Source organism: Phacochoerus africanus, chromosome 1 (genome assembly GCF_016906955.1).
Source record: "Phacochoerus africanus isolate WHEZ1 chromosome 1, ROS_Pafr_v1, whole genome shotgun sequence".
Taxonomy (NCBI): Eukaryota; Metazoa; Chordata; class Mammalia; order Artiodactyla; family Suidae; genus Phacochoerus; species Phacochoerus africanus.
Window position 1 is genome coordinate 146,823,731 of NC_062544.1, and position 24,286 is coordinate 146,848,016.

General features: G+C 52.9%; 1 protein-coding gene across 3 annotated transcripts in view; it reads right to left on the reverse strand.

The window, feature by feature from the left end:
• The window catches only part of ATP2B2 (ATPase plasma membrane Ca2+ transporting 2), a 136,615-nt gene that overhangs the window by 17,523 nt on the left and 94,806 nt on the right, over window positions 1-24,286 (reverse strand). For all 3 annotated transcript variants that reach the window (XM_047780812.1, XM_047780829.1, XM_047780819.1), the window contains exons 13-18: window positions 17,129-17,370; window positions 15,954-16,188; window positions 6,587-6,766; window positions 6,306-6,393; window positions 2,597-2,703; window positions 1,925-2,116 (exon numbers count right to left, since the gene is read on the reverse strand). In XM_047780812.1, the coding sequence (XP_047636768.1) occupies window positions 1,925-2,116; window positions 2,597-2,703; window positions 6,306-6,393; window positions 6,587-6,766; window positions 15,954-16,188; window positions 17,129-17,370 (1,044 nt within the window). The remainder of the gene's footprint in view (window positions 1-1,924; window positions 2,117-2,596; window positions 2,704-6,305; window positions 6,394-6,586; window positions 6,767-15,953; window positions 16,189-17,128; window positions 17,371-24,286) is intronic.

Below are 24,286 nucleotides of genomic sequence, written 5' to 3' on the forward strand. Positions count from 1 at the left end.
ACTGATGGGTCCCGCCGTCCATATTCTGGTGTGGATCCTTCCACACTTCTCTCTGGCTGAGACTGGGATCACATATTCAATACCGTTCTGTGCACAGTCCTAACATGTGATCTGCAGTGCTCGAGTGCCTGAATCCACTTGTCCTCCCCTTGTCACATCTCCAAGCCCCCAAATGCCTTTCTCCAAGGTCATCAAGGCCTTGCTTGTTACAAACGGGGGATCATTGTCCAGCCTCATCTCACTGACCTCGCCATCATGCCTGGTTCTGTCTCTCTCTGGCACCCCTGAACCCCAGGCCCGTCGTCTTTCTCTCTGAAGCTTCCTTCTCCAGCTCCCCCAGGGCACCTCTTCCCCTGCATTTTATTTATTTATTTATTTATTTTAGGGCTGCACCATCAGCATATGGAAGTTCCCGGGCTAGAAGTCAAATCAGAACTACAGCTGCCGGCCTACGTCACAGCTACAGCAATGAGGTATCCGGGTATCCGGGCCTTGTCTGTGACCTGCATTACAGCTCACAGCAATGCTGGATCCTTAAAACACTGAGCAAGGCCAGGGATTGAACCCACGTCCTCATGGATACTTGTTGGGTTCATTACTGCTGAGCCACGATGGGAATTCCTTCCCCTGCCCTTTAATCTGTGCTCTCCTGGCCCCTTCCTCAGTCCTGCCCCTCCCCCACCACATCTCTGCCCCCAGATGTAGGTGCCCACCTCTCTCCCACATTCTCTCCCTCCAGCCCAGACCTCGCCCTGTGGCTTTAGCCTCATTCACGGGTAGAACACCCCCTCCAGGAAGCCCTCAGTCTCTATACACCCAAGAGCCTGGACTGAGCTGGTCCTTGCCCCGCCTCCTCTCAGTGCGGCTCCTGAGGCCCCTCCACCTCCACCTCACACACTCATCCACCTCCTAGATGTTTATCACTGTCCCTCCTCCAGGCCATTGCTCCCATCTCCGAACCAGCTCAGTCACGCCCCCCACTCCCCTCAGTTTCTTCCTCCCCATCAGCCTCCTCGGATTACATGTGCTGTGTGGTCAGGGCCTCCGACTCCCCACCAAGTAATTCAGAGCCCTGCTACCAACTCAATCCAAGACCTTGGGCAAACTGACAGTCCTCCTGGCACTGCAGTTTCCCCATTTGGCATCAGTTGGTCTCCAAGTAGCCTGGTGTGAGAGGCTGTGCTGTGGGAGTGTCCCCAAACCACCACTAGAGGGAGCTTCTTGTCCACAACCAGGAGAGAAGGCCCTTGAGAGCAGAAGGGAACCCCACAGCCATTCCCCAGGGCTCTCACTCTTGGGGCTGGGGTCCTGAGTGCCGCCATGTGCATCCCCAAGGACTCAGAACACGACGGGGGAGACAGCATCCCCAGAGCCACATGGCTCTTTAGGACGCTGCTGGCTTCTGGGCCTCTGGGTCTCCTGTGGCCCAGGAGCATATCTGCACACAAGCTTGCTGGGAACATCTGCTCTCTCCCCGAAAGCTGGCTTCTCAGCTCCTGGGCAGAGGCAGGAGGCTGCTGGAGCAATGGCTGGCACCTGGCCCACCATCCTCAGAGCCTCAGTTTCTGCTCAGTTACCCTGCCAGCTTCTTTGTCCCATCCAGCTGCCTATTCCACTCCTGCTTCCTCTGGCCTTCTTTGTGGCCAGGGCCCTGCTTCCCTGGAGGACCCCCTCTCTGGCCTCCTGGAGCAAGGGCTAGGCTTGTGCCTGAGTCAGGCAGACAGGGAGGTGACCCTGAGCAAATCTTGCCACCTCTCGGAGCCTCATTTCCTCTACTCTGTGGGGCTGTCACCTGCCCCTGAGGTCTGTGAAGGAGATCCCAGCCCCCAGCAAGGAGGTGTGACAACCTGGGGAGGCCCGGTGTGGGTGTGCACCCTCCCCAGGCTCCAGCCTGCTCTGCCCTGCCCGCCCCCAGAGGACCCACCTGCGTGATGCAGGCACCCGTGAAGGCCACGATCACGGCCACCACGTTGACCGTCAGCTGGAACTGCAGGAACTTGGAGATGCTGTCATAGACATTGCGGCCCCACATCACCGCCTTGACGATGCTGCTGAAGTTGTCATCCGTCAGGATGATGTCCGAGGCCTCCTTGGCTACATCTGTGCCAGCAATGCCCTGTGGGGATGGGGACAGGAGCCTGGGTGGGGCGATTGGAGACGCCTGCAGCTCTAGCAATACTGTCCTCACCCCTACACAACCTCCCCCCATGTATACACACCCACCTCCAGCACTGCCAGACCACATGGGGCACATGTGTGCATACACACACACATGAAAGCCACACACCTGCTCCTCACAGACCCAGCCGTGAGGCCAACTCTCTGCCTTCAGGAAGCTTCTCCCTGGCCCTTCCACTCCCTCCTCTATCCTCCCCCAGACTCATCACTGCAGGAAGCCCCCACCCCCACCCTTCTGGGGAGGGGCGGGGGGCAGGCTGAGCCTCAAGAGCACCTGGAGCACCAGGTGGATGGAGGCTGCACTGTGAGTGTGCACTGGGGGTCCTGTGCCACCTACTTGAGGCCCTGGGGCCCATGTCCCTTAACCCCGCCTGCGAGCTCCTGTCGGATGCCGCCCAGGCCCCGCGCCAGCTCCTACCATGGCGAAGCCCACGTCAGCCTTCTTGAGTGCAGGCCCGTCGTTGGTGCCATCCCCTGTCACAGCCACCACCTGCCGCTGCTCCGTGTGCGTGCTGTCGATGATACCTGCGGGCGGGCGGGTGCATGTGCTCAGGACCCTGGGACACTTGGGGGCAGGGGCAGCCCCCCGGGAGGGCCCCAGGCTGGGCACAGCCTCCTCTTGGGCCCCTGCCTGCCACCCCTCCTGTCGAGCTTCTTCCCAGCTTCTGATTTGCCCACAGCTCCCGACTTGCCCACAGGTCCCGAAGCTTGCAGGGAGCTTGGGGCCCCTTGGCCCAGGCTGGATGACAGCCTTCTGTGCTCTGGGACTGTCGCCTCTCCAGCTTCCTCTTTGCTCTCTGCAGGCCACATTGTCCAGACTCACCTCCCCTCTGCCTGTACCCCAGGGGTGCCTCTGTCCTCTGGGGGCACCAGGGTTTGCCTGGGGGCCTACCATCTATGCCCCTGGCACCTTCTGCCTGGGAGGGCCAGTCATGCCTGAGGAGGCCTGGCCTGTGCCATGTGCCAATGACTGCTCTTCAGACATTCATCCTCAGCAAAGCCTTCAGCAATTAACAGAGTGGACAGATGACACGTGGCCCATGTCACCAAGCTGGGACCAGTGGAAGAGGGAAGGTGAAAGAAGCTGTCACTGTGTGTGTGTGGGTGTGTGTGGGGTTTGCAACTGTGCAAGCTGAGATGTCTACGGCAAGACAGAGATTCCAGTATCAGCCTTGACAGGGCCCTCTCCTCTTCCCCATGTCAGACACACCACTGGGGCCAGCGGGTCCTGGCTCTGAAACCCCACCAGGATCCTTCTATTCCTCTCTGTCCCTGTCCCCTCCACCACCAGCAATTCACCCCTGCTCTCACTAACCCTGGGCTCTCCTCCCATCAGGGGCCCCAGGGCCTTTCTAACATCTGAGTCCTTGCTCCCTGGCCTCAGGATGTTGCCCTTGGCTCCACCCACATGGTCCTCGGCAGTCAGGCCCACTCTGATCCCTTCTCTTGTCCCCACAACCCCCAGGCTGTGTTTCTGCTGTGCTGGCTCTCGGTCCCACCCCCACTGATCTGGCCGCTTGCCCGTCCTTGCACAGGCCATTCCCTAGGCCTGCTGTTCCTGGTACCCACCTGTAGTCTTGACTTGGATGCTACTTTCCCTGGGAAGCTTTTGGGACACCTGAGGACCCCTGCCCACCCAAATCAGACCGCTGCAGATCCCACACATGGCCTGCACTTGGCAAACAGCAGCGGCCTCTGGAATGAGGGAATGAGCTCCCTGACCTGGGCACTGTACCCTCAAGCCCCCTCTCCTCTCAGCTCCTTGTAATGGTCATAGTTCCACTCTCTTCAAGGCCCAGCTCCAGGGCCTGTGTGCTGGGAGTTGTCCCAGCTGTTCCCCGCAGCCGGTCTCCCCTCTCCTGAGCTGTCCCCTTCCCCACATGATATAACTTCTGCCTACTTGGCATTTGAGGCCTTCATCCCACAGGTTCCCTTGGCCTGCCTGGATGCTTCTAGAAGGCAAGGAGGGGGCCAATGTTTTCCCTGTGGCCCCTCCAGGCTGGCATGGCTCTCCTATGACTCCTGATAGAGGGGGGAGCTGGGAGTACCCCTTCCCGCCACTTTCCTGCGGCCCTTTCCTATTGTCCCTGTCCTGTCTCTGGACCTGTCAGCTGTCATTCACACCGTGACCACACCTCCCCCTCTGCAGGCTGCCTTCCTGGTCCTCCTGGACTCCACTGTTCCTGCTGGCCCTCTGACTGCTCTGACCATCTCTTCTTGGTGACAGACCTGAGCCTCTGCTGCTGCTCAGGTGGGAGGTTCCTGGGTTCAGCAGCTCTCTGCTCTCCCTGGTGGCCACATCCTGCCTGCATCTTTATCAGGGGCCAGCCCTCTCTCCTGAGCCTTGACAGCTCCACTTGGATATCAGAGGGCCTCTAGCTCAGCCTCTGCAACCCAGTGCATCATTTCCCCTCAAACCTGTCCCTTCTCGTGTGACTCCTAACACCCCACTGCCCCTGGTAAACCATGCGGCAGGCTCTCAAGCAGGTGTAGACAGGAGCAGCCCTGGACACCCACTTCCTCACCCCCAGGCCTTTTCTCCCCAGGAAGAGTTCTCAAACCGCCCACTTCCAGCCCCTCTGCATGGTCCCCACCTCTGCCCAGTGTCACCTCTCACAGCTGGACAATCCTGGTGGTCCCTCTGTTTCCAGGCCACTCTCCACGCAGCAGCAGGGCGCTTTCTAAACCAATGCTGCCCCTTCATATCCCCTCCTCGGTGGCTCCCTGCCTGGGCTAACAGTGCAGGTCACTGGTCTGGTACTCAAGGCCCTGCATCGCTGGAGGCTGGCACCTCCTTCTCTGGCCTCCTCCTCTGCCTCCCTCTTTTGATTGGGGTCCAGGCCCAGCCAGCTGAACTTCTTTCTACCCCTTGAAGGTGCCTGGAAATCTTTGCTCTGGGCTTTCATAGTACAATTCTCTTTCTGCCTGAAAAAGGCCCTTTCCCCTGGCCCCCCGGCCCGCCTTACATGGCCTGTGATCTGACACCCTCAGGTTAAGTCAGAGGAGGGGGCCCAAGACCACTGTTCTCTTCTCCCAGTGTATCCTTTAGCTTTATGTGGGGAAACCACGTATTTAATGTCTGCTGGATAAAACTGGGACCATGAATTCCAAGAAGGAAAGATCACATCAGCCAAGAGCAGGGCTTGGGGCCTACTAGATCCTCAGTAAACACTGATCAAGAGATGAGTGGAGGAATAGATGAGTGATTGAATAAGAAAGAGGGATGGGTGGGGGGTCTCCTGAGTGGGTACCTGTGGTGTGGGGCTCCGTCTTTGTGTTCCAAGGCCACATCTGCCTCCATTAATATGTGTAGGTAGTATACCTTTGGGAGAGGAATCTGAGAAGCCCTCAGGAGGACCTCAGCCAGAAACCTCCCCTCATGGCCATTTTATAGATGGGGAAGTTGAATCCCAGGGCTGGGCACACAGCAGGTCAGGGGCAGAGCCAGGACTTGGACCCAGGCCTGTGTGACCCTGAAAGTGCCCAGCATCTGGCCAGCTAGATGGGCTCAGCAAGTGATGTGTCCTTCCTCTGGAGGGAGTCAGGAAAGAAGGATGCTGGCTTTTGGCCTCATTTGTCAGGTTGCTGTTCCCAGGATAGCCTGTCCCTGGGGTTTTGGTTACATAGGTTAGTTAATGGCCTCAGAGACCAGGCAGACCCAGGGTCTCAGACTTGCAAGCTCTGGGGCCAGACTAAGAACATAAGCAAAGGAAGTGGACTGAGTGTAACACAATAGTGGTGAAGACAGCATCAAATGGCAGCAACCAGGGTCTGTATCAAGCCATTCAAACTGAACAGTAAAAAAGACACAGCACCCAAACAACACCTGTCTGCAGGCCCCATGCAGTCCTCAGGCCATGAGAGTTTTGGACCATGGCTACTTATGGGAGAGGGGCCCAGGGATAAGGTTCACCACCTCCTCATCTCCCTGCGGCCTCCAGAAATGGGACAAGGTAGGGTCATCCCCGGGGCTGCAATGAGGACAAGGCATGGGTGTCCCCAGGGGTGGGGAGCCCCAGGCAGGAGTCCCTTCTGTGCTGGAAAGAAGCTGAAGGCTCCAGGACAGAAAGGCGCAGGGAGGCCAGGTGCCTGGGCCTCAGAGCTGCCCACCCCTGCCCAAGTCTTACCTTTGACCAGGGTGTGCTTGTCCGTGGGGGAGGAGCGAGCCAGCACCCTCAGCTTTGGCCAGATCTTGTCGATTCGCTCCTGCTCAATCTGGAGAGGGATGGGGGTGCGGGTCGGTGGGGTCTGGGAAACAAACTGAGGCCCGGAGAAGGGAGGGGACTTGCCTAGGTCACTGGGCTCTGAGCTGCACACTGACTGACTTGCTGGACCATCATGCATGCCCGTGCCTCCAGGCCCCCGTGCAAGCCAGCCCTCTGAGGACCCTTCACACTGGGCCACGTACCTCCCCTTTCTCATTGCGGATCCTCCGGTTGAACTCCTTGCCCTCAAGGCACAGGAAGTCCTCCCCAGGATGGATGATGCCACACTTGATGGCGATGGCGCGGGCCGTGTTGATATTGTCACCGGTGACCATGCGGACTGTGATGCCTGCTCGCTGGCACTTGCGGATGGCTTCTGGGACCTGGGCAGAGGGCAGGAGCCATGGAGTGGGTATCACCTCGGATTCCAGAGTGAGCCCTGCTCACAGGCAGCTCTACTGTAAGGGCCTAGATGACCAGGAGATACCAATGGCACATAGACCCTTCCCTCCTTCCTGTGCCCATGGCAGGCATTGCTGATCTCACAGCACCCTCTGATTAAGCCCTGATGTGGACTCACAGTTCCTTTCTGCAGTGTCCCAGGCACCCATCACTATCAACCATGATAGTCCATCCAAAGATGAAACCATTGCCTATCCTGAAGTAGGCAAGGACTTCGAGAAAGACTCCAATATAAGCATGCCTGCAGTTATAGTCCCAGGCAAGAGTACAGAACACTCCACTCCTGCACAGGATCTTGTCCCTGCTTTTTCCACATGCATATTTCCTGCATCAATGATAAATATGATTGTGCAGAGTTCTCTTGCGGTGCAGTGGATTAGGGATCTAGCGTTGTCCCTGCAGCAGCTGGGGTTGCTGCTGTGGTGTGTGTTCGATTCCTGGCCTTGAAACTTCCACATGTTGCAGGCACAGCCAAAAAAATATGTTTGGGTATTTTCAGCTCCTTTTTTTTTTTTTTTTTTTTCCCATGGTGGGGGAAGGACATTGCATTTTAGGGCATTTTATTTACATAATGTGACAGTGGCTTAGAATAAATGCAAACGACTAGACTGCATATGAAACATGACATTTCCCCGTGAGAGTAATGACCACCCACTGCCCTCTCTGTAATGACTGACTGACATCTGGGCCAATTAGGCCTGGGCAGACCCAGCTAATCAGAAGCTGGCAAGCCCCTGCCCCCTTCCCAGTTCCCTTCACCTATGTACAGGTGTGGATGTGCCCAGCAATTAGGATGCAAAAATCAGCCTGGAGCTGCCAGGGCCCTTTACACACAGCACAGATCAACTGAACAAGTGATGCTTACCCTTGGGCAGTGAAAATAACAAAATAATAAGGCAATATTTGATGTAAAACATCCTTCAGTCGGAAAGGACATGTCCAGGGCAGCAAGTCCAGTAGTAAAAGACCAAAGTATTTTAGACCTGGGGGTGGGGGTGGGGTTGAATTCCGTTCCCCCTTCTCTTGCATACCCTGGTGTCTGGGGATTCACTTTCATCCCCACCCTGCCAAGCCAGCGCTGAGGGAGTGATGAAGTGATGCGCTGAATTGTGTCCCCCTGGAAGATACACTGAAACCTTCTCCCCGGATTGTGACCATTCTTGGAGACAGGGTTTGTAGACAGACGATCAAGTTAAGACAAGGCCAATGCACCCAGTGTGGCTGGTGTCCTCACAAAGAGGGGAGGTGTGTTGGAGTTCCCGTCGTGGCGCAGTGGTTAACGAATCCGACTAGGAACCATGAGGTTGCGGGTTCGGTCCCTGCCCTTGCTCAGTGGGTTAACGATCCGGCGTTGCCGTGAGCTGTGGTGTAGGTTGCAGACGCGGCTCGGATCCCGCGTTGCTGTGGCTCTGGTGTAGGCCGGCGGCTACAGCTCAGATTAGACCCCTAGCCTGGGAACCTCCATATGCAGCGGGAGCGGCCCAAAGAAATAGCAAAAAAAAAAAAAAAAAAAAGAGGGGAGGTGTGGACAGACACATGCGCATAGAGTGAACATCACAGGAAGAGGAAGGCAGAGGTTGGGCGATGCTGCTATATGTCGGGGTGCTGCCGACCACCAGCTCATGGCTGCACATGCTCTCACTGCTTTCGGGAGGAACCGATCCTGCCAACACCTCCATCCAGACTTCCAGCCTCCAGAGCCTGAGACAACACAGTTCTGTCATGTGTGGTACCTGGTCATGGCAGGCCTAGCAAACGAGTATAGGGTTAGAACGCTGGTCCAAAACCTGACTGGACAGGTCCAAAACGCTGGACAGGACCTGCCTGCTGGCCCCCTTTCTGTGCTCAGGAATTTTAAGAGCAAGGATTGACCTTGAAAAGAGATCACCTCTGTCCACTCCCCTGTCTATACCACCTAGAGTTCTTTCAGCCCAGAACACCACCATCTCAAGCCAGGGGTGGGGGATGGGGGGTTGCTGCCTAGCCCCACCCCTGTCTCCCTGCCCCTCCCCTGACCACCTGCCACTGGCCCAAGTTCAGCCCGAGTGCCTCTCTCCTTTGGAGCCTCTACCCTGCTGCTTGTAGAGAAAATCCCTCCTCCTGAGCCCAGCCACCCTGTGCCAGGCAGAGGCAGGGTCCAGGCCAGGCTAGGGAGGTGTCTCTGGCTCCCCAAGTTCTCTAAGTGTCAGCTCCAGGGTGGCAGGTAGTGACCTCCCAGGCATGGAAGGGCCGGAGTGGGAGAGCTGAAATGCCGTGTATTTCCAGGGTCTGGGAGCCTTCTGGGACCCACACAGGGCTTGGGGCCAGCCACATGAGCAAGGCCTCTGCTTCGTGCCACAGCGGCTGCTCACATAAGCCAAGGTGACCTCTTTTGACAGAGCAGCAGGGAGTGGGGATGTGGAACAGCCAAGATCCCATTTACATAATTTATCGATGTCCTCACAAAGGTTGTAACCAGCTCTGGCCTCCTGCTGTCTCCAGCCCTGGAGGATGGAAAAAAGCCATGGTTCCTCTGGGAACACACACCTTATCTGGCTCCTGCCCAGAAAGGAACAATCTAGGTTATGCTTGTTGCAAAGATGCTTGAGGTTGTAGAGCTTAAGGGACTTTAGGTCATGACTCTGATGCTCTGCTCCTTGCCTTGATCTCTTTCCCAGGCATCCCTGACAGATGTTTGGAGAGCCTCTGCTTGCATGCCTCTGAGACAGGATGCTCACCCCCTCTAAGACTGACTGCTCCACAGCAGAACAAGTCTCCTGTATCCTTTCACATAATCGTTCCTTTCTTCATAAGAGAGTAGTTACTCTGGGTCAGACCCATTCTTTTGTACAGAGATGGGGTCTTTGGTAAAGATCTATACAAAGGGCTCTGGGAGCACAGAGCCGTTATTTTAGAAGGAAGTGCATGGGGAGGAGAAATCTCTGAGAGCTTCCTGGAGGAGGGGATGTTTGAGCTGCTTCTGTTCAGCCAACACTAAATGAGGCTCTTGATGCCTGGCCCTGTGCCCATGCTGGGGCTGCACTTCACTGTTGTCCTGGCTGCAGGGTGCACAGGCAGAGGAGGGAAGGGCGCTAAGGGGAACTGGAGGGCTGAGGCCAAGGAAGGATGTGAGGTAGGGGCTGGTGGCCATGGAGGTGGAGAGGAGCTTGATGTCCTAAGCTGTGGGAACCAGAGCCTTGCTCCCTCAGGCTTGGGTGTCAGGGAATATTCTGAACTGAGAATGAGGCAATGGGCGCCATGCTTTAGGAAGACTTCTGCTTTCGAGATTGTGTCAGGGAGCTGACATCTGCCTGCTTGGAATCCCCACCCTCTGGGCTTCCTGTGAACACAGGGGAAAAAAGGAAGAGGCTAATTTTTACAGCCCTCATGCTTTTTTCTGTGCAGGGGAAGCATCTTTGCCTTCAGAGAGAGGACTCAAGGATCAAAAGGCTGGGCTAGGCTTCGCCCTGGGCTCCCACCTAAGCCTTAGTTTCCTCTTCTGTAAAATGAGCTGTAGTCTCTGCCCTTCACTGACGCTGGAGAATTCTGTGATGGGGCAAAGGGTACCAAGTTCAGGGCCACACATGCTGTTGAGGAGGGGGCGAGAAGGGCTGGCAAGATGCTTGATCCCAGGCTTCCTTGTTTGCTCTTTCTGTTCTAGGGCAGGAGCAGGGCTGCAGAGGGAGGGTGTAGACACAGATGCGGGGGGCGGGTACAGTGGGCATCTGGAGCACTGGAGGGCCAGGTATTCAGGGTGGGATGGAGTGACTCCTAAGTCAGGTATATTGGGGCCTGTGACCTGCCCTGAATATGTGGGGGACAGACTTAGAAATGCCAGAGGATCTCCCCAGGCCACCAAGAGAGTCTCCACTTCCTTTCTGGGATGCATCCCTAACCGAAGTCCTTGCTGTGCTTCAGTCCCTGTCCAGCTTTATGCTCTCGTGTGCCATGTGTCTATGCTTCCTCTTCACCAGACGTTGCACTAGGCTGTGCATCTGGCGTCTGGCGGGCAGGGGCTGCTGGCTGTTCAGAACCCTTGCAGGGTAGATGGTCTGTCAACATGGGTCATCATCAACCATCTCTGGCCTGTAGTCCCCTGAAGCCTGACCCGGCCGAATGGATTCACATGGGGACAGGCAAACCCTTCACTCTTTAGCGCCAAGCTTCCTTTCCAGCCTTTTCTCTAATAATTCCAAATGGGGTTTTCATGAGTCCCTAGGCCCAGAGCATCCCCTGACACCTCCGTGCCTGTGCCATCCCCTCTGTGCTGTCCCTCTCTCCCCGAATCCCTGAGAGTCACAAATCTTGCCCATTTTGCAGGGCACATGCTCTCTGCTCAGGAAGCCACCCCGGGTCCCTCCAACCAGACACCTCTTCTAGCTGCTTCTTTTTCTTTTGGCTTTTTAGGGCTGCACCCACGGCATGTGGAGGTTCCCAGGCTAGGGGTCTAATTGGAGCTGTAGCCACCGGCCTACGCCAGAGCCACAGCAATGCCAGATCTGAGCCGCATCTTCGACCTACACCACAGCTCACAACAACGCAGGATCCTTAACCCACTGAGTGAGGCCAGGGATCGAACACAAGTTCTCATAGATACTAGTTGGTTCGTTAACTGCTGTGCCATGACAGGAGCTCCAGCCCTTCTTTTCATTCCTTCACTCATTCATTTATTTGATGACCAGCTACGGGACCTCTAACCATTGCTGGGAGTGAAGATGCTGAGAGGATGAAGTCGCAAGCCCCAGAGGCACTGATCTGGTTGAAATGTGTTTTCCATGTAGATAAAATAGCTGTAAAAAAAAAAAAATCCTCCTTTAGCTAAAATTATCCTAGATATTTGTTGTGGAGGAAAACCAGCCAGGAAATGGGTGCTTCCTGTTTTCATTAAATAGAGGCTTTTAAACATCTGTTGTTTCTGGTGACAGAAGTTGTCTGAGACTCCGAGGGCTCCCAACACCCCCAGATCACCCGGCCAATCCTGGGCTGCTGCTCTTCTGACGCTTCATCCTCACTGGCTTCCATCAGCCACGGGAAATGTAGTGAAGTGGCATTTTGGGGGGTGGGGTGGTTGGCGAGCCTTTTTTTTCTGTTCTGTCCTTTGTCTTCTCAGGGGCAACGTGGGCTTCTCCCTCCTTGACTGATGGGGAAACTGAGGGAGGCAGAGTTTCTTTTTCAGCAGCAGCTGCAAATGAATCTGACCAGGCTTGTAAGACCCTAGAGGTGGTCCAGGCAGGTATTTTCACTCCAGAGGGCGCACAGTTGTCCTGGCAACTTGACATAAACACGATCGCTGTTGGCAGAGACCCTCCCCAAGGGTCACCCACCAGAGAAACTGGTGACTGTGGTGGCCTCTGAGGTGGGAACTGGGTCTGGGGGTGGGGTGGGGGTTATGTCACTCCGTCTGTGCCACTGAACCTTTTGAACTTGGCTCCATGTGCCTAAATCCCTTGGCCAATAAAAACCACGCAAACCAAAAACCATACCTGCAGGTCTCCTCTGGCCCTGCGTCCACCCCTGCCCCACCAGGAGATGCTGAATCAACAGGTCAGAGCCTTAATACTTTCAGGTGGTATCATTGCGGGGCCCGCTGCACCCCTCATTTGCAAAGGTCCGACTTTCACTGTGCAGATAGGGAAACTGAGGCCCGGGCCGAGAGCACTGGAGGGCTGCTGTGAAGGAGTGGCAGGGGTGGGATGAGAACCAGGTTCCCAACTGCTGTGTCCTCCAGTAAGTCCTCGTCCTCCAACAGTTTCATCTTCTGAATCCACATGGGGGTGGGTGGGGAGCCACGGGGAGAAAGAAGCCCCCAACAGGGATGTGTTAGGGGAAGCCTCCCAGGCAGCTGGCCTAGAACGACAGAACTGGATGGAAGGGAACATGAGGGACACTGGGGCCAAGTGCCCATTTTACAGGTGAGGGGACTGAGGCATGGAGAGAAGTGACTTGTTTGATAGTGGCAGAGCTGGATCCAGGCCACTTTTCTCTGATGTGAGATGAATGTGCTCTCAGCCCTGAGGGGTGGACAGTACCTCCTCCCAGAGTCTGTGCCTGAGGCCACTTCCCCCTCCCCATCTTTTTAGGGCTGCACTGGTGGCATATGGAAGTTCCCAGGCTAGGGGTCGAATTGCAGCTGCAGCTGCAGGCTTACGCCACAGCCACAGCAACCCTAGATCCAAGACTCATCTGCTACACCACAGCTCACAGCAATGCCAGATCCTTAACCCACTGACTAAGGCCAGGGGTTGAATCCACATCCTCACAGATACTAGTTGGATTTGTTACCAATGAGCCATCACAGGAACTCCTTTTTCTTTTTTTTTTTTTTCTATTCTTTTTCTTTTTAGTAAAGCAAAAGGGATTTATTAAGTCAACAAAGGGGCACGGACTGAGCTCAAGATGGTGCCAGCCTTTTCTATTTTTTTTTTTTTTTGAGGCTGCTTCTCTGGATGCCCTTGGTGTCAGCAGGAACCTAGCCCAGCCCTCCCAGCCCTCCTTCTCCTCTCCTCTGGCTCCTGACTTATAGCCACTTGCCCTCTCACTTTTGTGGCCTCCAGAGGCGGCCCCAGGCAGGAAGGCAGAAAACCTGTTCTAACCTGGATTTGCTCAGCCACTTAGAGAGAGAGAGACCTGGGGAACCTCACTGTCCCTGTTTGGGCCTCTGTTTTCTTCTGCGAATTGGGGGTGTAGAAAGGCGTCTGGACTAGATCTGCAGTTCAAACCTTGAGTCATGCCCTTCCAGTGAATTGTGAAATCAGTTTCCTGGGTGGTGACCAGTGTTTAAAAAAAGAAAGGAAGAAAATAGAAGAGAAAATAACTTAGTGCATCCCATTACTTTGTGAGAGTCTTATTTCGGTTAAGTGTGTGTATGTTTGCTGAGTCATAAAGTACATTTCTTAACATTGGGGGTCATGGCCAAAAAAGTGTGTGTCCAATGCCACCTTCCCCTCCCCCCCGCCCCCCAGCCCAGGGTGATGAGGTGGGAGCTTGGGTGTGGGGGCTGGAGGGTGCTCTGGGGACTGGAAGGACAGGGGAGTCACAGGCTGGCCTCATGCACCATGCATCTCCGTTGTCTGTGAGGAGATAAAACATCACAGCAAAGCTCAAATCCATTAGCAGTTGGTAATGAACGGTCAGCCCACAGGGAGGCTGATAAACGGCTGTGTGTCCAGGGAGAGGTGAGGTCTGTGGGCAAATGCATTTGGACTCTGGTGCCAAGCACCAGGGGCATTACTTGTCTTTGCTGTTTTAGGCTCTGAGTGGGAGTGAAGAGGTGTGTGTATGTGTGTGTGTATGAGAGAGAGAGAGAGAAGGAGAGAGGGAGGAAGGAAGGGAGAGAGAGAGAGAGACAGAGACCGCGCTGTATTGGTAGATTTCTTCTTATTCATTCATTCCATAAACACCTAACAAGCACCTTCTGTAGGTCAGGCTCTATGTTAGGGGCTGTTACCTGCCACTGGACCCAGAGTAATAACCTACTGAGGAAGGATATAAAAGGAGAGGGACTCACACTTGTGGGCCACTTATCTTGTGCCAGATACTCAGTCTATTGCTTGTATGTACATAATCTGATGCCACATAGAATCCCCGAGTGTGTGTGTGTGTGTGTGTGTGTGTGTGTGTGTATGTGTGTGTGTGTAATCCCTGGCCTTCAGATGAGGATAGGGAGGCTCAGAGAGGTTATGTAACCAGCTCAATGTCACACAGTCGGTTAATGCTGGAACTCAGGATCCCAGGTCTGCCTGATGCCTAAGCTCACACTTTTTTTTTTTTTGGTCTTTTTAGGGCCGCACCCACAGCACATGGAAGTTCCCAGGCTAGGGGTCCAATTGGAGCTACAGCTGCTAGCCTACACCACAGCCATAGCAATGCGAGATCTGAGCCGAGTCTGCGACCTATACCACAGCTCGTGGCAAAGCTGGATCCTTAACCCACAAGGGAGGCCAGGGATAGAACCTGCATCCTCATGGATGTTACTTGGGTTCGGTAACTGCTGAACCTTCAAGGTCCACTTGGTCTTTGGAATGCAGAACTGTACAACATCGGGGCCAGGAACTCGGAAAGGGTCTTGTCCAATCCCTTTCACTTGGAAGAAGGGGATGTGGAGGCTCCAAGAGGAGTAGGGAGAGGCCAGAGGCCCCGGAAGATGGTGCCAGGGTGAGGGGGCACACTGAAATTGCCCCAGGTGGAGGATGGCAGCCCCAATGGGCATCATCCCCAAATCCCACAGCCAAGGCCTATCTGGACCCAGCAGTGTTGGTCCTGGAGGAAGTGAAGGCTGCTCCCTCCCATCCGTCACTTCCAATCCTGGGCCCAGGGGGAGCTGGCTCCCTCTGCCTACCCAGAACAGCGTTTTGGAGACTTGAGGCGCCTCTCTCCTCTTCCCACGGCCTCTTTCCAGCCCGACCGACCACACATGTCCCCTTCTCCCCCAACCCTACCAATCCCCAGCACTGAATCCTCAACCCTCCCCCCAGATGCAGATTCAGCTGAAGGACACTGAAGACCTACTGAGCCAAGCATCTCATTAGGTGCCCTTATTACATCGCTTCCCTTGATCCTTATGGGGAGGTGGTGCTGTCGCTCTCCTTCACTTGTGCTTAAGAATTAGACCCTCAGTTAACTTTCCAGCTCTGTTCCCTGGAAACCTGATCAAGGTGGATGGCCCAATGCATCACTAGGGAAAAGTAACTGGTAAACTGGTTCTGGATGGGGAAACCTCTGCATACTGATGGGGACACCCATATGCGGTTTTATTGAGGGTAATGACCTTTGTTACTGGCTGTCTCCTTTGCAGGGGCCCTGGAATCTGGACCTATGGATTTGGGAAGAGACTTTTAGGTCAGGGAAGCCCCCACGTGTGCCCCTTGGAGCCCAGAGGGAAGGTCTCTGGGTGGGTGGGTGGTTCTAGGACTACCCCCATGGCAGAGCAATGCCAGCTGGCAGGCTGTGGGTTCTACCTCATGTCCTGAGTAGACCAGTGAGGCTATGCTGCTGTTAAGAGTCTGAATGTTGAGGAGCAGATAGAGAGAAAGAAAGCTTGAAGGAAGCTGAGGTGACTTATGCGAGGTCACCCAGCAGGCTGGATGCCTAACTCCATCCCCTTCCCCGAGCTCCATGGCTGGCACCTACCTCGGGCCGCACGGGGTCCTCGATGCCCACCACGCAGATGCAGGTGAGGTCGTTGAGAATGTCGTTCTCATTGTCCCAGTCGGGCTCAGGGCTGCTGGGGAAGTCGCGGAAGGCCACACAGATGGTGCGAAGCCCATCACAGGCCATCGGCTCAATCACTTTCTTCACCATCTCATCCCGATCACGGGGCCGGAAGACCCGGGGCTCACCTGCCCCGTTGAGGATTTTGCAGCACCTGGGGCAGGTGGAGGGGGTGGTGGATGAGGTCTAGGCAAGGGCCCAAGGAGCCTCCCTCTGATGGGCTTGGAATGCACCCCTACCACCCCACTGACACCCCACTGGCCACGGTTGCTCATCCAGGGCCCGTCTAGTCCATCTCCCATAATGCTTCAGCTCCTGGCTTCTGGACACCCCTGGAGGTGAAATCGCAGCCAGCCAAAAAGAAATCAGGCAGGCTTGTTGCAATATATCTGCCCCAGGCTATTCAGCAAGAGCAGATCTACTTTGCTGTGTTTCATCTTCTTAAGATCTCATCTGAAAAACACAGTTTCACAGCTAAAATGGTTTTCAGAGGGCATAAAACTAGGCTAGTGGCTCCTGACCCTGCCTTTAGATCAGAATGGCTGGGGCAGGCACTGAATAAACACACCCACCTGTGAGCCCCACCCCAGAGATCCCCACTCAGTTTGTCTGGGGTGGGTCCAGGAGTCAAAGTTTTTTTTTTAAAGCTCCCTGGGGGTGATTCTAATGTGTGACCAGGATTGAGTGCCCTCAAGGTACAGATGGGGAAACTGATGCCCAGAGTGGGGTGTGACTTGCTTAGTTCTCCAGCCTTATTTCTGGCACCTGGAGTCAGAGGAGACTGGCTAACCAGGAAAATAGTATCTGTCAACTGACTCCATGCTAAGGGAAGTGACACAAGGGAGCTCTAAGAGTGCTATACGGGTAGAAGTTCCTGATGAGCGGGTGACTTAGGGAGGGGAAGAAGGAGGGTTCCCTGCAGAAAGATTTCAGAGGAAGCAGAAGTTAGATCCCTAGGCAAGGGGATGTGCAGGTGGTCTTGCTGTGGGACGCTAGGCTGGGGGCCCTCCCTGCTATGCTGGGGGCTGAGGGCCCCTCCTCCTGGCCCGTGCCCATGCGCTCCCTCAACGCAGACCGACTCCCGCACCGCTTACTTCTTGAGCACGATCTCGGATGCGCCCTTGCTGTACATGCGGAAGCTCTCGTCCGGCAGCTTGATGACGGTGCTCATGGACTTGCGCACGGAGTTGAAGGTGTACACCTTGTACAGCTTCTCCTCCGGCATCTGGGTGCGCACCGGCTCGTAGTCCTGTTTCAGGTCCAGCACGAAGCCCAGCAGGCCGCACTCCGTCTTGTTGCCCACCTGACGGGGCAGGGCGCCCTCCTTTTCCGGGGGCTGCGGGGAGAGGCGGGGGTTCAGGGGCTGCCAGAGGCTCCGCGGGGGCGGCTGGGGGTGGGGCCAGACCATCCCTCCCTCCCCCTGTACCCACCAGCCTCTGCGTTCCAGATCCACTCTGGGATTTGGATGAAGGAAATTTAGCGAGATCGGCTTTCTAAAAGTTATGAACTACTTCAAACACAAAATCGTGACAGAATAATATAAAAAAGCTGCATGTAGACCATCCAGCTCTGTAGAACCTTGGCGCTGTGCCATGTTTGCTTCAGATTTTTCTAAGAACTAAAGCCTGACAGTTAAAGTTGGATCTCCCTAATGACCCCTCTGCATCTGCATAATCGCCCCTAGTCCCAGAAAGAAACTTGGTCTTATATTTGGCATGAATCCTTACCCTGTGTGTATTTTAACTTTTTACCTCGAGATAGTTCCAGATTCATGGGCAATTAAAAATATACAGGGAGATGCTATCCATCCTCCAGCCCATTCCTCCAGTGTTTACTTCCTGTATGACTGTGGCACAATCTTAAAACCAAAGTATTTACACTGATAGAAGCAAACTGGCCATATTTAGATTTCACGAGTTTTCCATGCACTCGTGTGTGTCTGTGTGTGTGTCTGTGTGTTTAGTTCTGAGCAATGGCATCACATACAGATTCCTGCGACCACCATCATCACGACACACAGCAGTTTATCACAGCAGTCTCCGTGCCATCCTTTTATGACTGCAGTCACTTTCTCCCCTTCTCCTCCCTTTCCTGGCAACCACTAATCTGTTCTCCAGCTCCATAATCCTGTCATTTACAGCATGTTACATGAATGGAATCATACAGTAGGTAACCTTCTGGAGACTGGCTTCTTTTCACTCAGCACAAACCCCTAGAGACCCAGGCAAGGTGCTGCATGCATAGTCCTTTTCATTGCCTGCCAGTAGTCTATGCTTTGGATGCAACATCTCCTGTGATTTCAGTTGAGGTTGGACCAAAGGCAACTGCTTTTTTTTTTTTTTTTTTTTTTACTTTTTAGGGCCTTCCCTGCGGCATATGGAGGTTCCCAGGCTAGGGGTCGAATCAGAGCTACAGCTGTTGGCCTACGCCACAGCCATGGCAATACCAGATCTGAGCAGCATCTGTGACCTACACCACAGCTCACAGCAATGCTGGATCCTCAACCCACTAAGCAAGGTCAGGGATCGAACCCTCATCCTCATGGATCTTAGTCAGGTTCGTTAACTGCTGGGCCACAATGGGAACTCCTGCTATTTCTGTATGGCATGATGGTCAACCACTGGCAATTTCAGGTAGTTTAATGTAAGTGGTGTTTTGTGTGTTGAAAACTTCATGTAAGAAAGCTGTACACATTCTTCTGTAACCTGCTTCACTTAGGCAACATTACATTTCTGAGAGTTATCCCCATTCATGGCACTCGTTTGTTCTTTTTTAACTGGGCTGCATGGACACCACAGCCCCTGCCCTGAACCTCAGTGAAACCACTCACCACATCTCCCTAGCGCCTCTTACATCCTCCTGTGGCTGCCTGAATACAAGCTGTTTCAGGCCTCTGTGCCTTCGCCCCTGCTGTTTCTTCTTCCTTTCCTGCCAGGCAAGCTCCTCCCCGCCTTTTTAGGACCAGCCCAGATATTTCCTTGTCTTTGCAAATTGCTGTCTCCTCCTAAACAAAAGAGTTGTATTCTTTTCCCCACTAGGTGCTTGGAGCCAGCAAAGAGTCCAGAACACAGTAGGCATTTACTCATTGTTTGCTGGATGGCTCAAGGCAGACCAGTTTGGGGTGGGGGGTGGGAGGAGGCACAGGTGAATAGGTAAGAAGATGCTTCCATATGGGCACTCATGGTGGGATTAGCAGGCAGCTGTGGGAAGTTCATACTGGCAGGTAAACTCACCTCCTACATGTACCTCCACATGCGGGCATATACCCACTCATACTGCTTATAGAAAATCAATATGCAGTGACTCAGGTGGAGGTGGCTTTGGGCGTGGTAAAAGCCACCATGAATAAAACCCAATTCTAGAGAGATACTGAAGAGGAATAAATACCTATGAGCATTCTATGCCCCTCCATGCTACCCTAACCATGAATAGCTCTTTGTGGGTCTCAGAGCACCTTGCACAGGAAACCTCTGGATCCTCACCCCAGTCTCCCTAGTATTGTTCAAAAGAGCAGCCTGGGCCAGAAGAAGGCAGCATCCAGGAGATGCTGGCGTGGACTGCCTGTGCTGGGGGACTGGCTGTGCAGTAGATGTGTCCCTGGCTGATTCCCCCTTCCACAGTTAGGGCTTGGGCCCCGGGAGCATGATCCTGTTGGGTAATGGGCATTGACCCAGGCTTTCATCCCCCTCGACTAAGCTCCTGACCTCAGCTTACCCATCTGTGAAATGGGAAGGCTGGAGCAGACAATCCCCAGCTGAGAGAAAAGTCAAAAGTGGATTGTGGTGAAGGGTGGGAAAGCAAGGCAGAGCTGCAGGTCCCTCGATGGGGGCTGGGGGCCAAGGGTCTAGGCTTAGAACCAGCCCTGCTCCATGCCACGCCAAGCTATGTCCCAGCATCACAGGCCTCAGAAGGATTTCCATGTCCAAGCTCTTGGTGGGATTTGATTTGGAAGCAGAGGAATCTGACAGCTTTCCATTTTTGCTGTTTGAGAAAAGAAATTCTAAGCATGTCCCTTAGTTTCTGTAGCATGCGGTTCTGTTGCACTTTTAAAATTTATGTATTTATTTGCTTATCATAATTTTTAAAATAATCTTACAATTAACCTTCTGGTGATTTCCAGAGTTTTATGTATCCTCCACAACAGTTTTTCCCCCTCCACTGATGAAAGACAATGACACGGAGGACTGAAATAAAAATGCCTAATTACTTATTTGCCCAAGAGAGCTGAGCAGTTATGCCTGCAAAACACCCGGCATTTTATTACCCTCTGTGAAATATTTTAATTTTCCTCTAAAAGGATTTCAAATGATCCATGGTTGCAAATGGCAGAGCTGCCTCCTCCGTAATTCAATTTGTTCCTGTGAACTTGAGCCCTGAAATCGCCCATGTGCGTTACTAAGAAGTAGGGGCCCACCCCTTTTTTTTCTTTTGCCTTTTTTAGTCTTGACAAACCCAGAGGTTTTGCTATTGTAGATTTTCCATGAGCCTTTGATCTCCAAGGCTCTAATTCTGTAAGAGAGTTAAGGCACTGATTTTGAGGGACAGGCAGCAGGCTAGGGGGTGGGGTGGGGAGTGACTTGCTCCTGGTCACACACCTGCAGAGGTAGCACACCTGGGGCTGCCCCCCTACCCCCTGATTCCCAGCACAGCGCTGTGTCCAGCACATTTCCCTGTATGGGCACTGGGCCCTCTGGGAGTGCTAGGTGCAGCTGTGGATGCGACTTTATGAGGACAATTCATGCTCCTGTTGTGGGATTCTTGGGAGTGGCTAGAGCTAAGATCTAGGAATGAAGACCTGAAGATTTACAAGTTATAAATAACATCTGCAAAAATGAGAGTTAAAAAATGTCACCAGCAAGTGCCACCTCACACCCATTAGGATGGCCATTACAAAAAATCAGAAAACAAGTGTCAGCGAGGATGTGGAGAAATTGGAACCTCTGTATGATCCAGCAATTCTATTTCTGGGTAGATAGCTAGAAAGAATTGAAAGCAGGGACTAGAGAAGATATCTGTACACCAAAAAGTCCATAGCATCATTATTCATAATAGCCAACAGGTGGCAGCAACTTACGCCCATTGACAGATGAATAGATGAGCAAAATGTGATCGACACCTACAGTGGAATATTATTCAGCCTTAAAAAGGGAGGAAATTCTGACACCTCCTATAGCATGGATGAACTCTGAGGTCACTATGCTAAGTGAAACAAGCCAGTCACAAAAGGATGGATATTGTATGAGTCCACTAATGTGAGATCCCTAGAGCAGTCACACTTATAAAGACAGTAAATAGAAGGGTGGGTGCCAGAGGCTAGGGGAGGGGGAGGAAGAAAGGGAAATTGGTGTTTAATGGGAATGAACAGTGTTTCAGTCGGGGCAGATGAAAAGTTCTGGATATGGGTAGAGGGGATGGTTGTACAATGTGCATGTACTTAATGTCACTGAAATGTACACTTAAAATGGTTAAGATGATTAAGTTCAAGTTACATATATTTCACCACAATTAAAAAAACTTCAAAAGAGACACGTGCACCCTCATGTTCATTGCAGCACTATTCACTATAGCCAAGACATGGAAACAACCCAAATGTCCATCGACAGATGATTGGATTCGGAAGAGGTGGTATATATACACAATGGAATACTACTCAGCCATAAAAAAGAATGACATAATGCCATTTGCAGCAACATGGATGGAGCTAGAGAATCTCATACTGAGTGAAATGAGCCAGAAAGACAAAGACAAGTACCATATGATATCACTTATAACTGGAATCTAATATTCAGCACAAATGAACATCTCCTTAGAAAAGAAAATCATGGACTTGGAGAAGAGACTTGTGGCTGCCTGATGGGAGGGGGAGGGGGAGGGAGTGGGAGGGATCAGGAGCTTGGGCTTATCAGACACAACTTAGAATAGATTTACAAGGAGATTCTGCTGAATAGCATTGAGAACTTTGTCTAGATACTCATGTTGCAACAGAAGAAAGGGTGGGGGAAAAACGTAATTGTAATGTATACATGTAAGGATAACCTGACCCCCTTGCTGTACAGTGGGAAAAAAAAAAAAAAAGAATAAAAAGGCACAAAGTAAAAAAAAAAAAAACAAAACACTTCACCTCCTACTTTCACTCCCCCTCAAAACAATGCAACAACCATAGCACAGCAAAGGGCAGCAATTGCCATAGAATGGTATTTGTGAGAGCATATTAGAAAACAACTTATGCTTACTGGCTATCTCTAGCCACTCCCCCTTGAGGGCAGGCACTGGCAGAGGAGCCTCCCTTTGCCCAGATGGACCACCAGGCCACCTGAGCAGTGGCAGTAGTGACCACTGGTTGAATGCTGACTCTGCCCACCCTTTCCTAAGCTTTCAAATGTGTCTTGAGCTATATCCTCACAGCTCCCTAGGAGGCAGGCTGTTGTTATGGCCACATGCAGGTGGTGGCCCTGAGAGGCGAGGCCACACTGTTGGTAAGTGGCTGAGCTAGGATCAGCCCTCAGCTACTCTCAGCTCTGAGCCCTCAGCACATGATCTGCCAGAAGCCCTACCTCTCTTCACTAGCATCTGAGATGATTGGTTAACCACGTGACTTGTGGGTGATTGGTTTAGAGTCCATGTGGGGGAGGGCTGTGTCTGTCTTGGTAATCTTTGCTTCCCACTGTGGGGTGACCAAGGAATATGTGTTGAATGAATAATTGAATAATTAATTTGGTGTTTGTGTATGTGGAGGGCCTCCAGTGGGAGGCCAGGTGGAATGCTATTTGGTCAGAATTTTGGCCTCCAGATTTTTCATCTGAGGCTCTGCTTCCTGGGACCCTCTCAGGTGCTAGGCCTCTAGAGGGGTAAGAGGGGTTAGGGCCATGGGACCTTCCCCAGAGGCTGTCCAGGCCTAAGGTCAGTGTGTCCAGGACGGTGTGTGTGTGTGTTGTACATATGTGCTGTGCGTTTTTTGTTTTTTTTTGTTTTTTGTCTTTGGTCCTTTTAGGGCCGCAGCTGCGGCATATGGAGGTTCCCAGGCTAGGGGTCAAATCGGAGCTGTTGCTTCCGGCCTACACCACAGCCACAGCCACGCCAGATCCGAGCCATGTCTGCAACCTATACCACAGCTCACGGCAGCTCTGGATCCTTAACCCACAGAGCGAGGTCAGGGATCAAACCTGAAACCTCATGGTTCCTAGTAGGATTTGTTTCCGCTGTGCCACAATGGGAACTCCCATGTGGGCTCTGTGGTTTGTGTGTGTGTGTGAAGAGTGACAAGGTGGGATACAAGGATTATCAGTTCTGTTAAAATGGGAATTCCCAGAGTTCCTGTCGTGACACAGCAGAAACAATTCCGACTGAGAACCATGAGGTTTCAGATTGGATCCCTGTCCTTGCTCAGTGGGTTAAGCATCAGGCATTGCTGTGAGCTGTGGTGTAGGTCACAGAGAGGGCTTGGATCCTGCATTGCTATGGATGTGGCATAGGCTGGCAGCTGTAGCTCTGATTTGACCCCTAGCCTGGGAACCTCCATATGCTGCAGGTACAGCCCTAAAAAGCAAAAAAAAAAAAAAAAAAAAAAAAAAAACCCCCTCAGCCAGGGTTACTTGCTTTAAATTCTTCTTCCAGGGATGGCATTTGCAAAAGCAAAGCAAAATAAAAAACCAAAACAGCTGTTGAGTCCAACATAAAGGCCCCTGACACATCACAGGCCAGAATAAAGGGCCGCCCTACTGCCCCATCTTAATGCCTGGCTAAGTCACTTCCAGGGTTTTCTGTGCCTTCTGGAACCCCTTTCTTGGCCAGAACCTCAGGTAAAGATGGTTTGACTCAGGGGTCTTGAGGCTCATTTGAATATTCAGTGGCACCTTGGGTTTGGAGCCTAGAGATCAGAATTCAAGGGCAGGCCCTGCTTCTTAGAGTCACCTCCCCACTTTATCCTTCCCCCAGGAGATATTGTTCTAAGATTTGTGAGAAACACAATCAAGCAGATCTTTTCTGCTTTGCGTGGGGGGTTACTGGGGCTCTCTGGGGGTACCAAGACCCCCAGTTTGGGAATGGGGTAGACTGAAGACATGGGGTTTCTAACTAAGTGAAGTTAGGCTTATTTATTCAGGAAATCCATCCTGCCAAGACAACCCTTCTCTCGCCTTCCTCCAGAACTTCAGGGGCTCCAAGGAAATTTGTTTTTCTTTTATTAGTTGATGTTTTCAGAAATCACACCATAAACTTCTAACAATCCAGCTCCATGAATGCCTGTCTTCAGC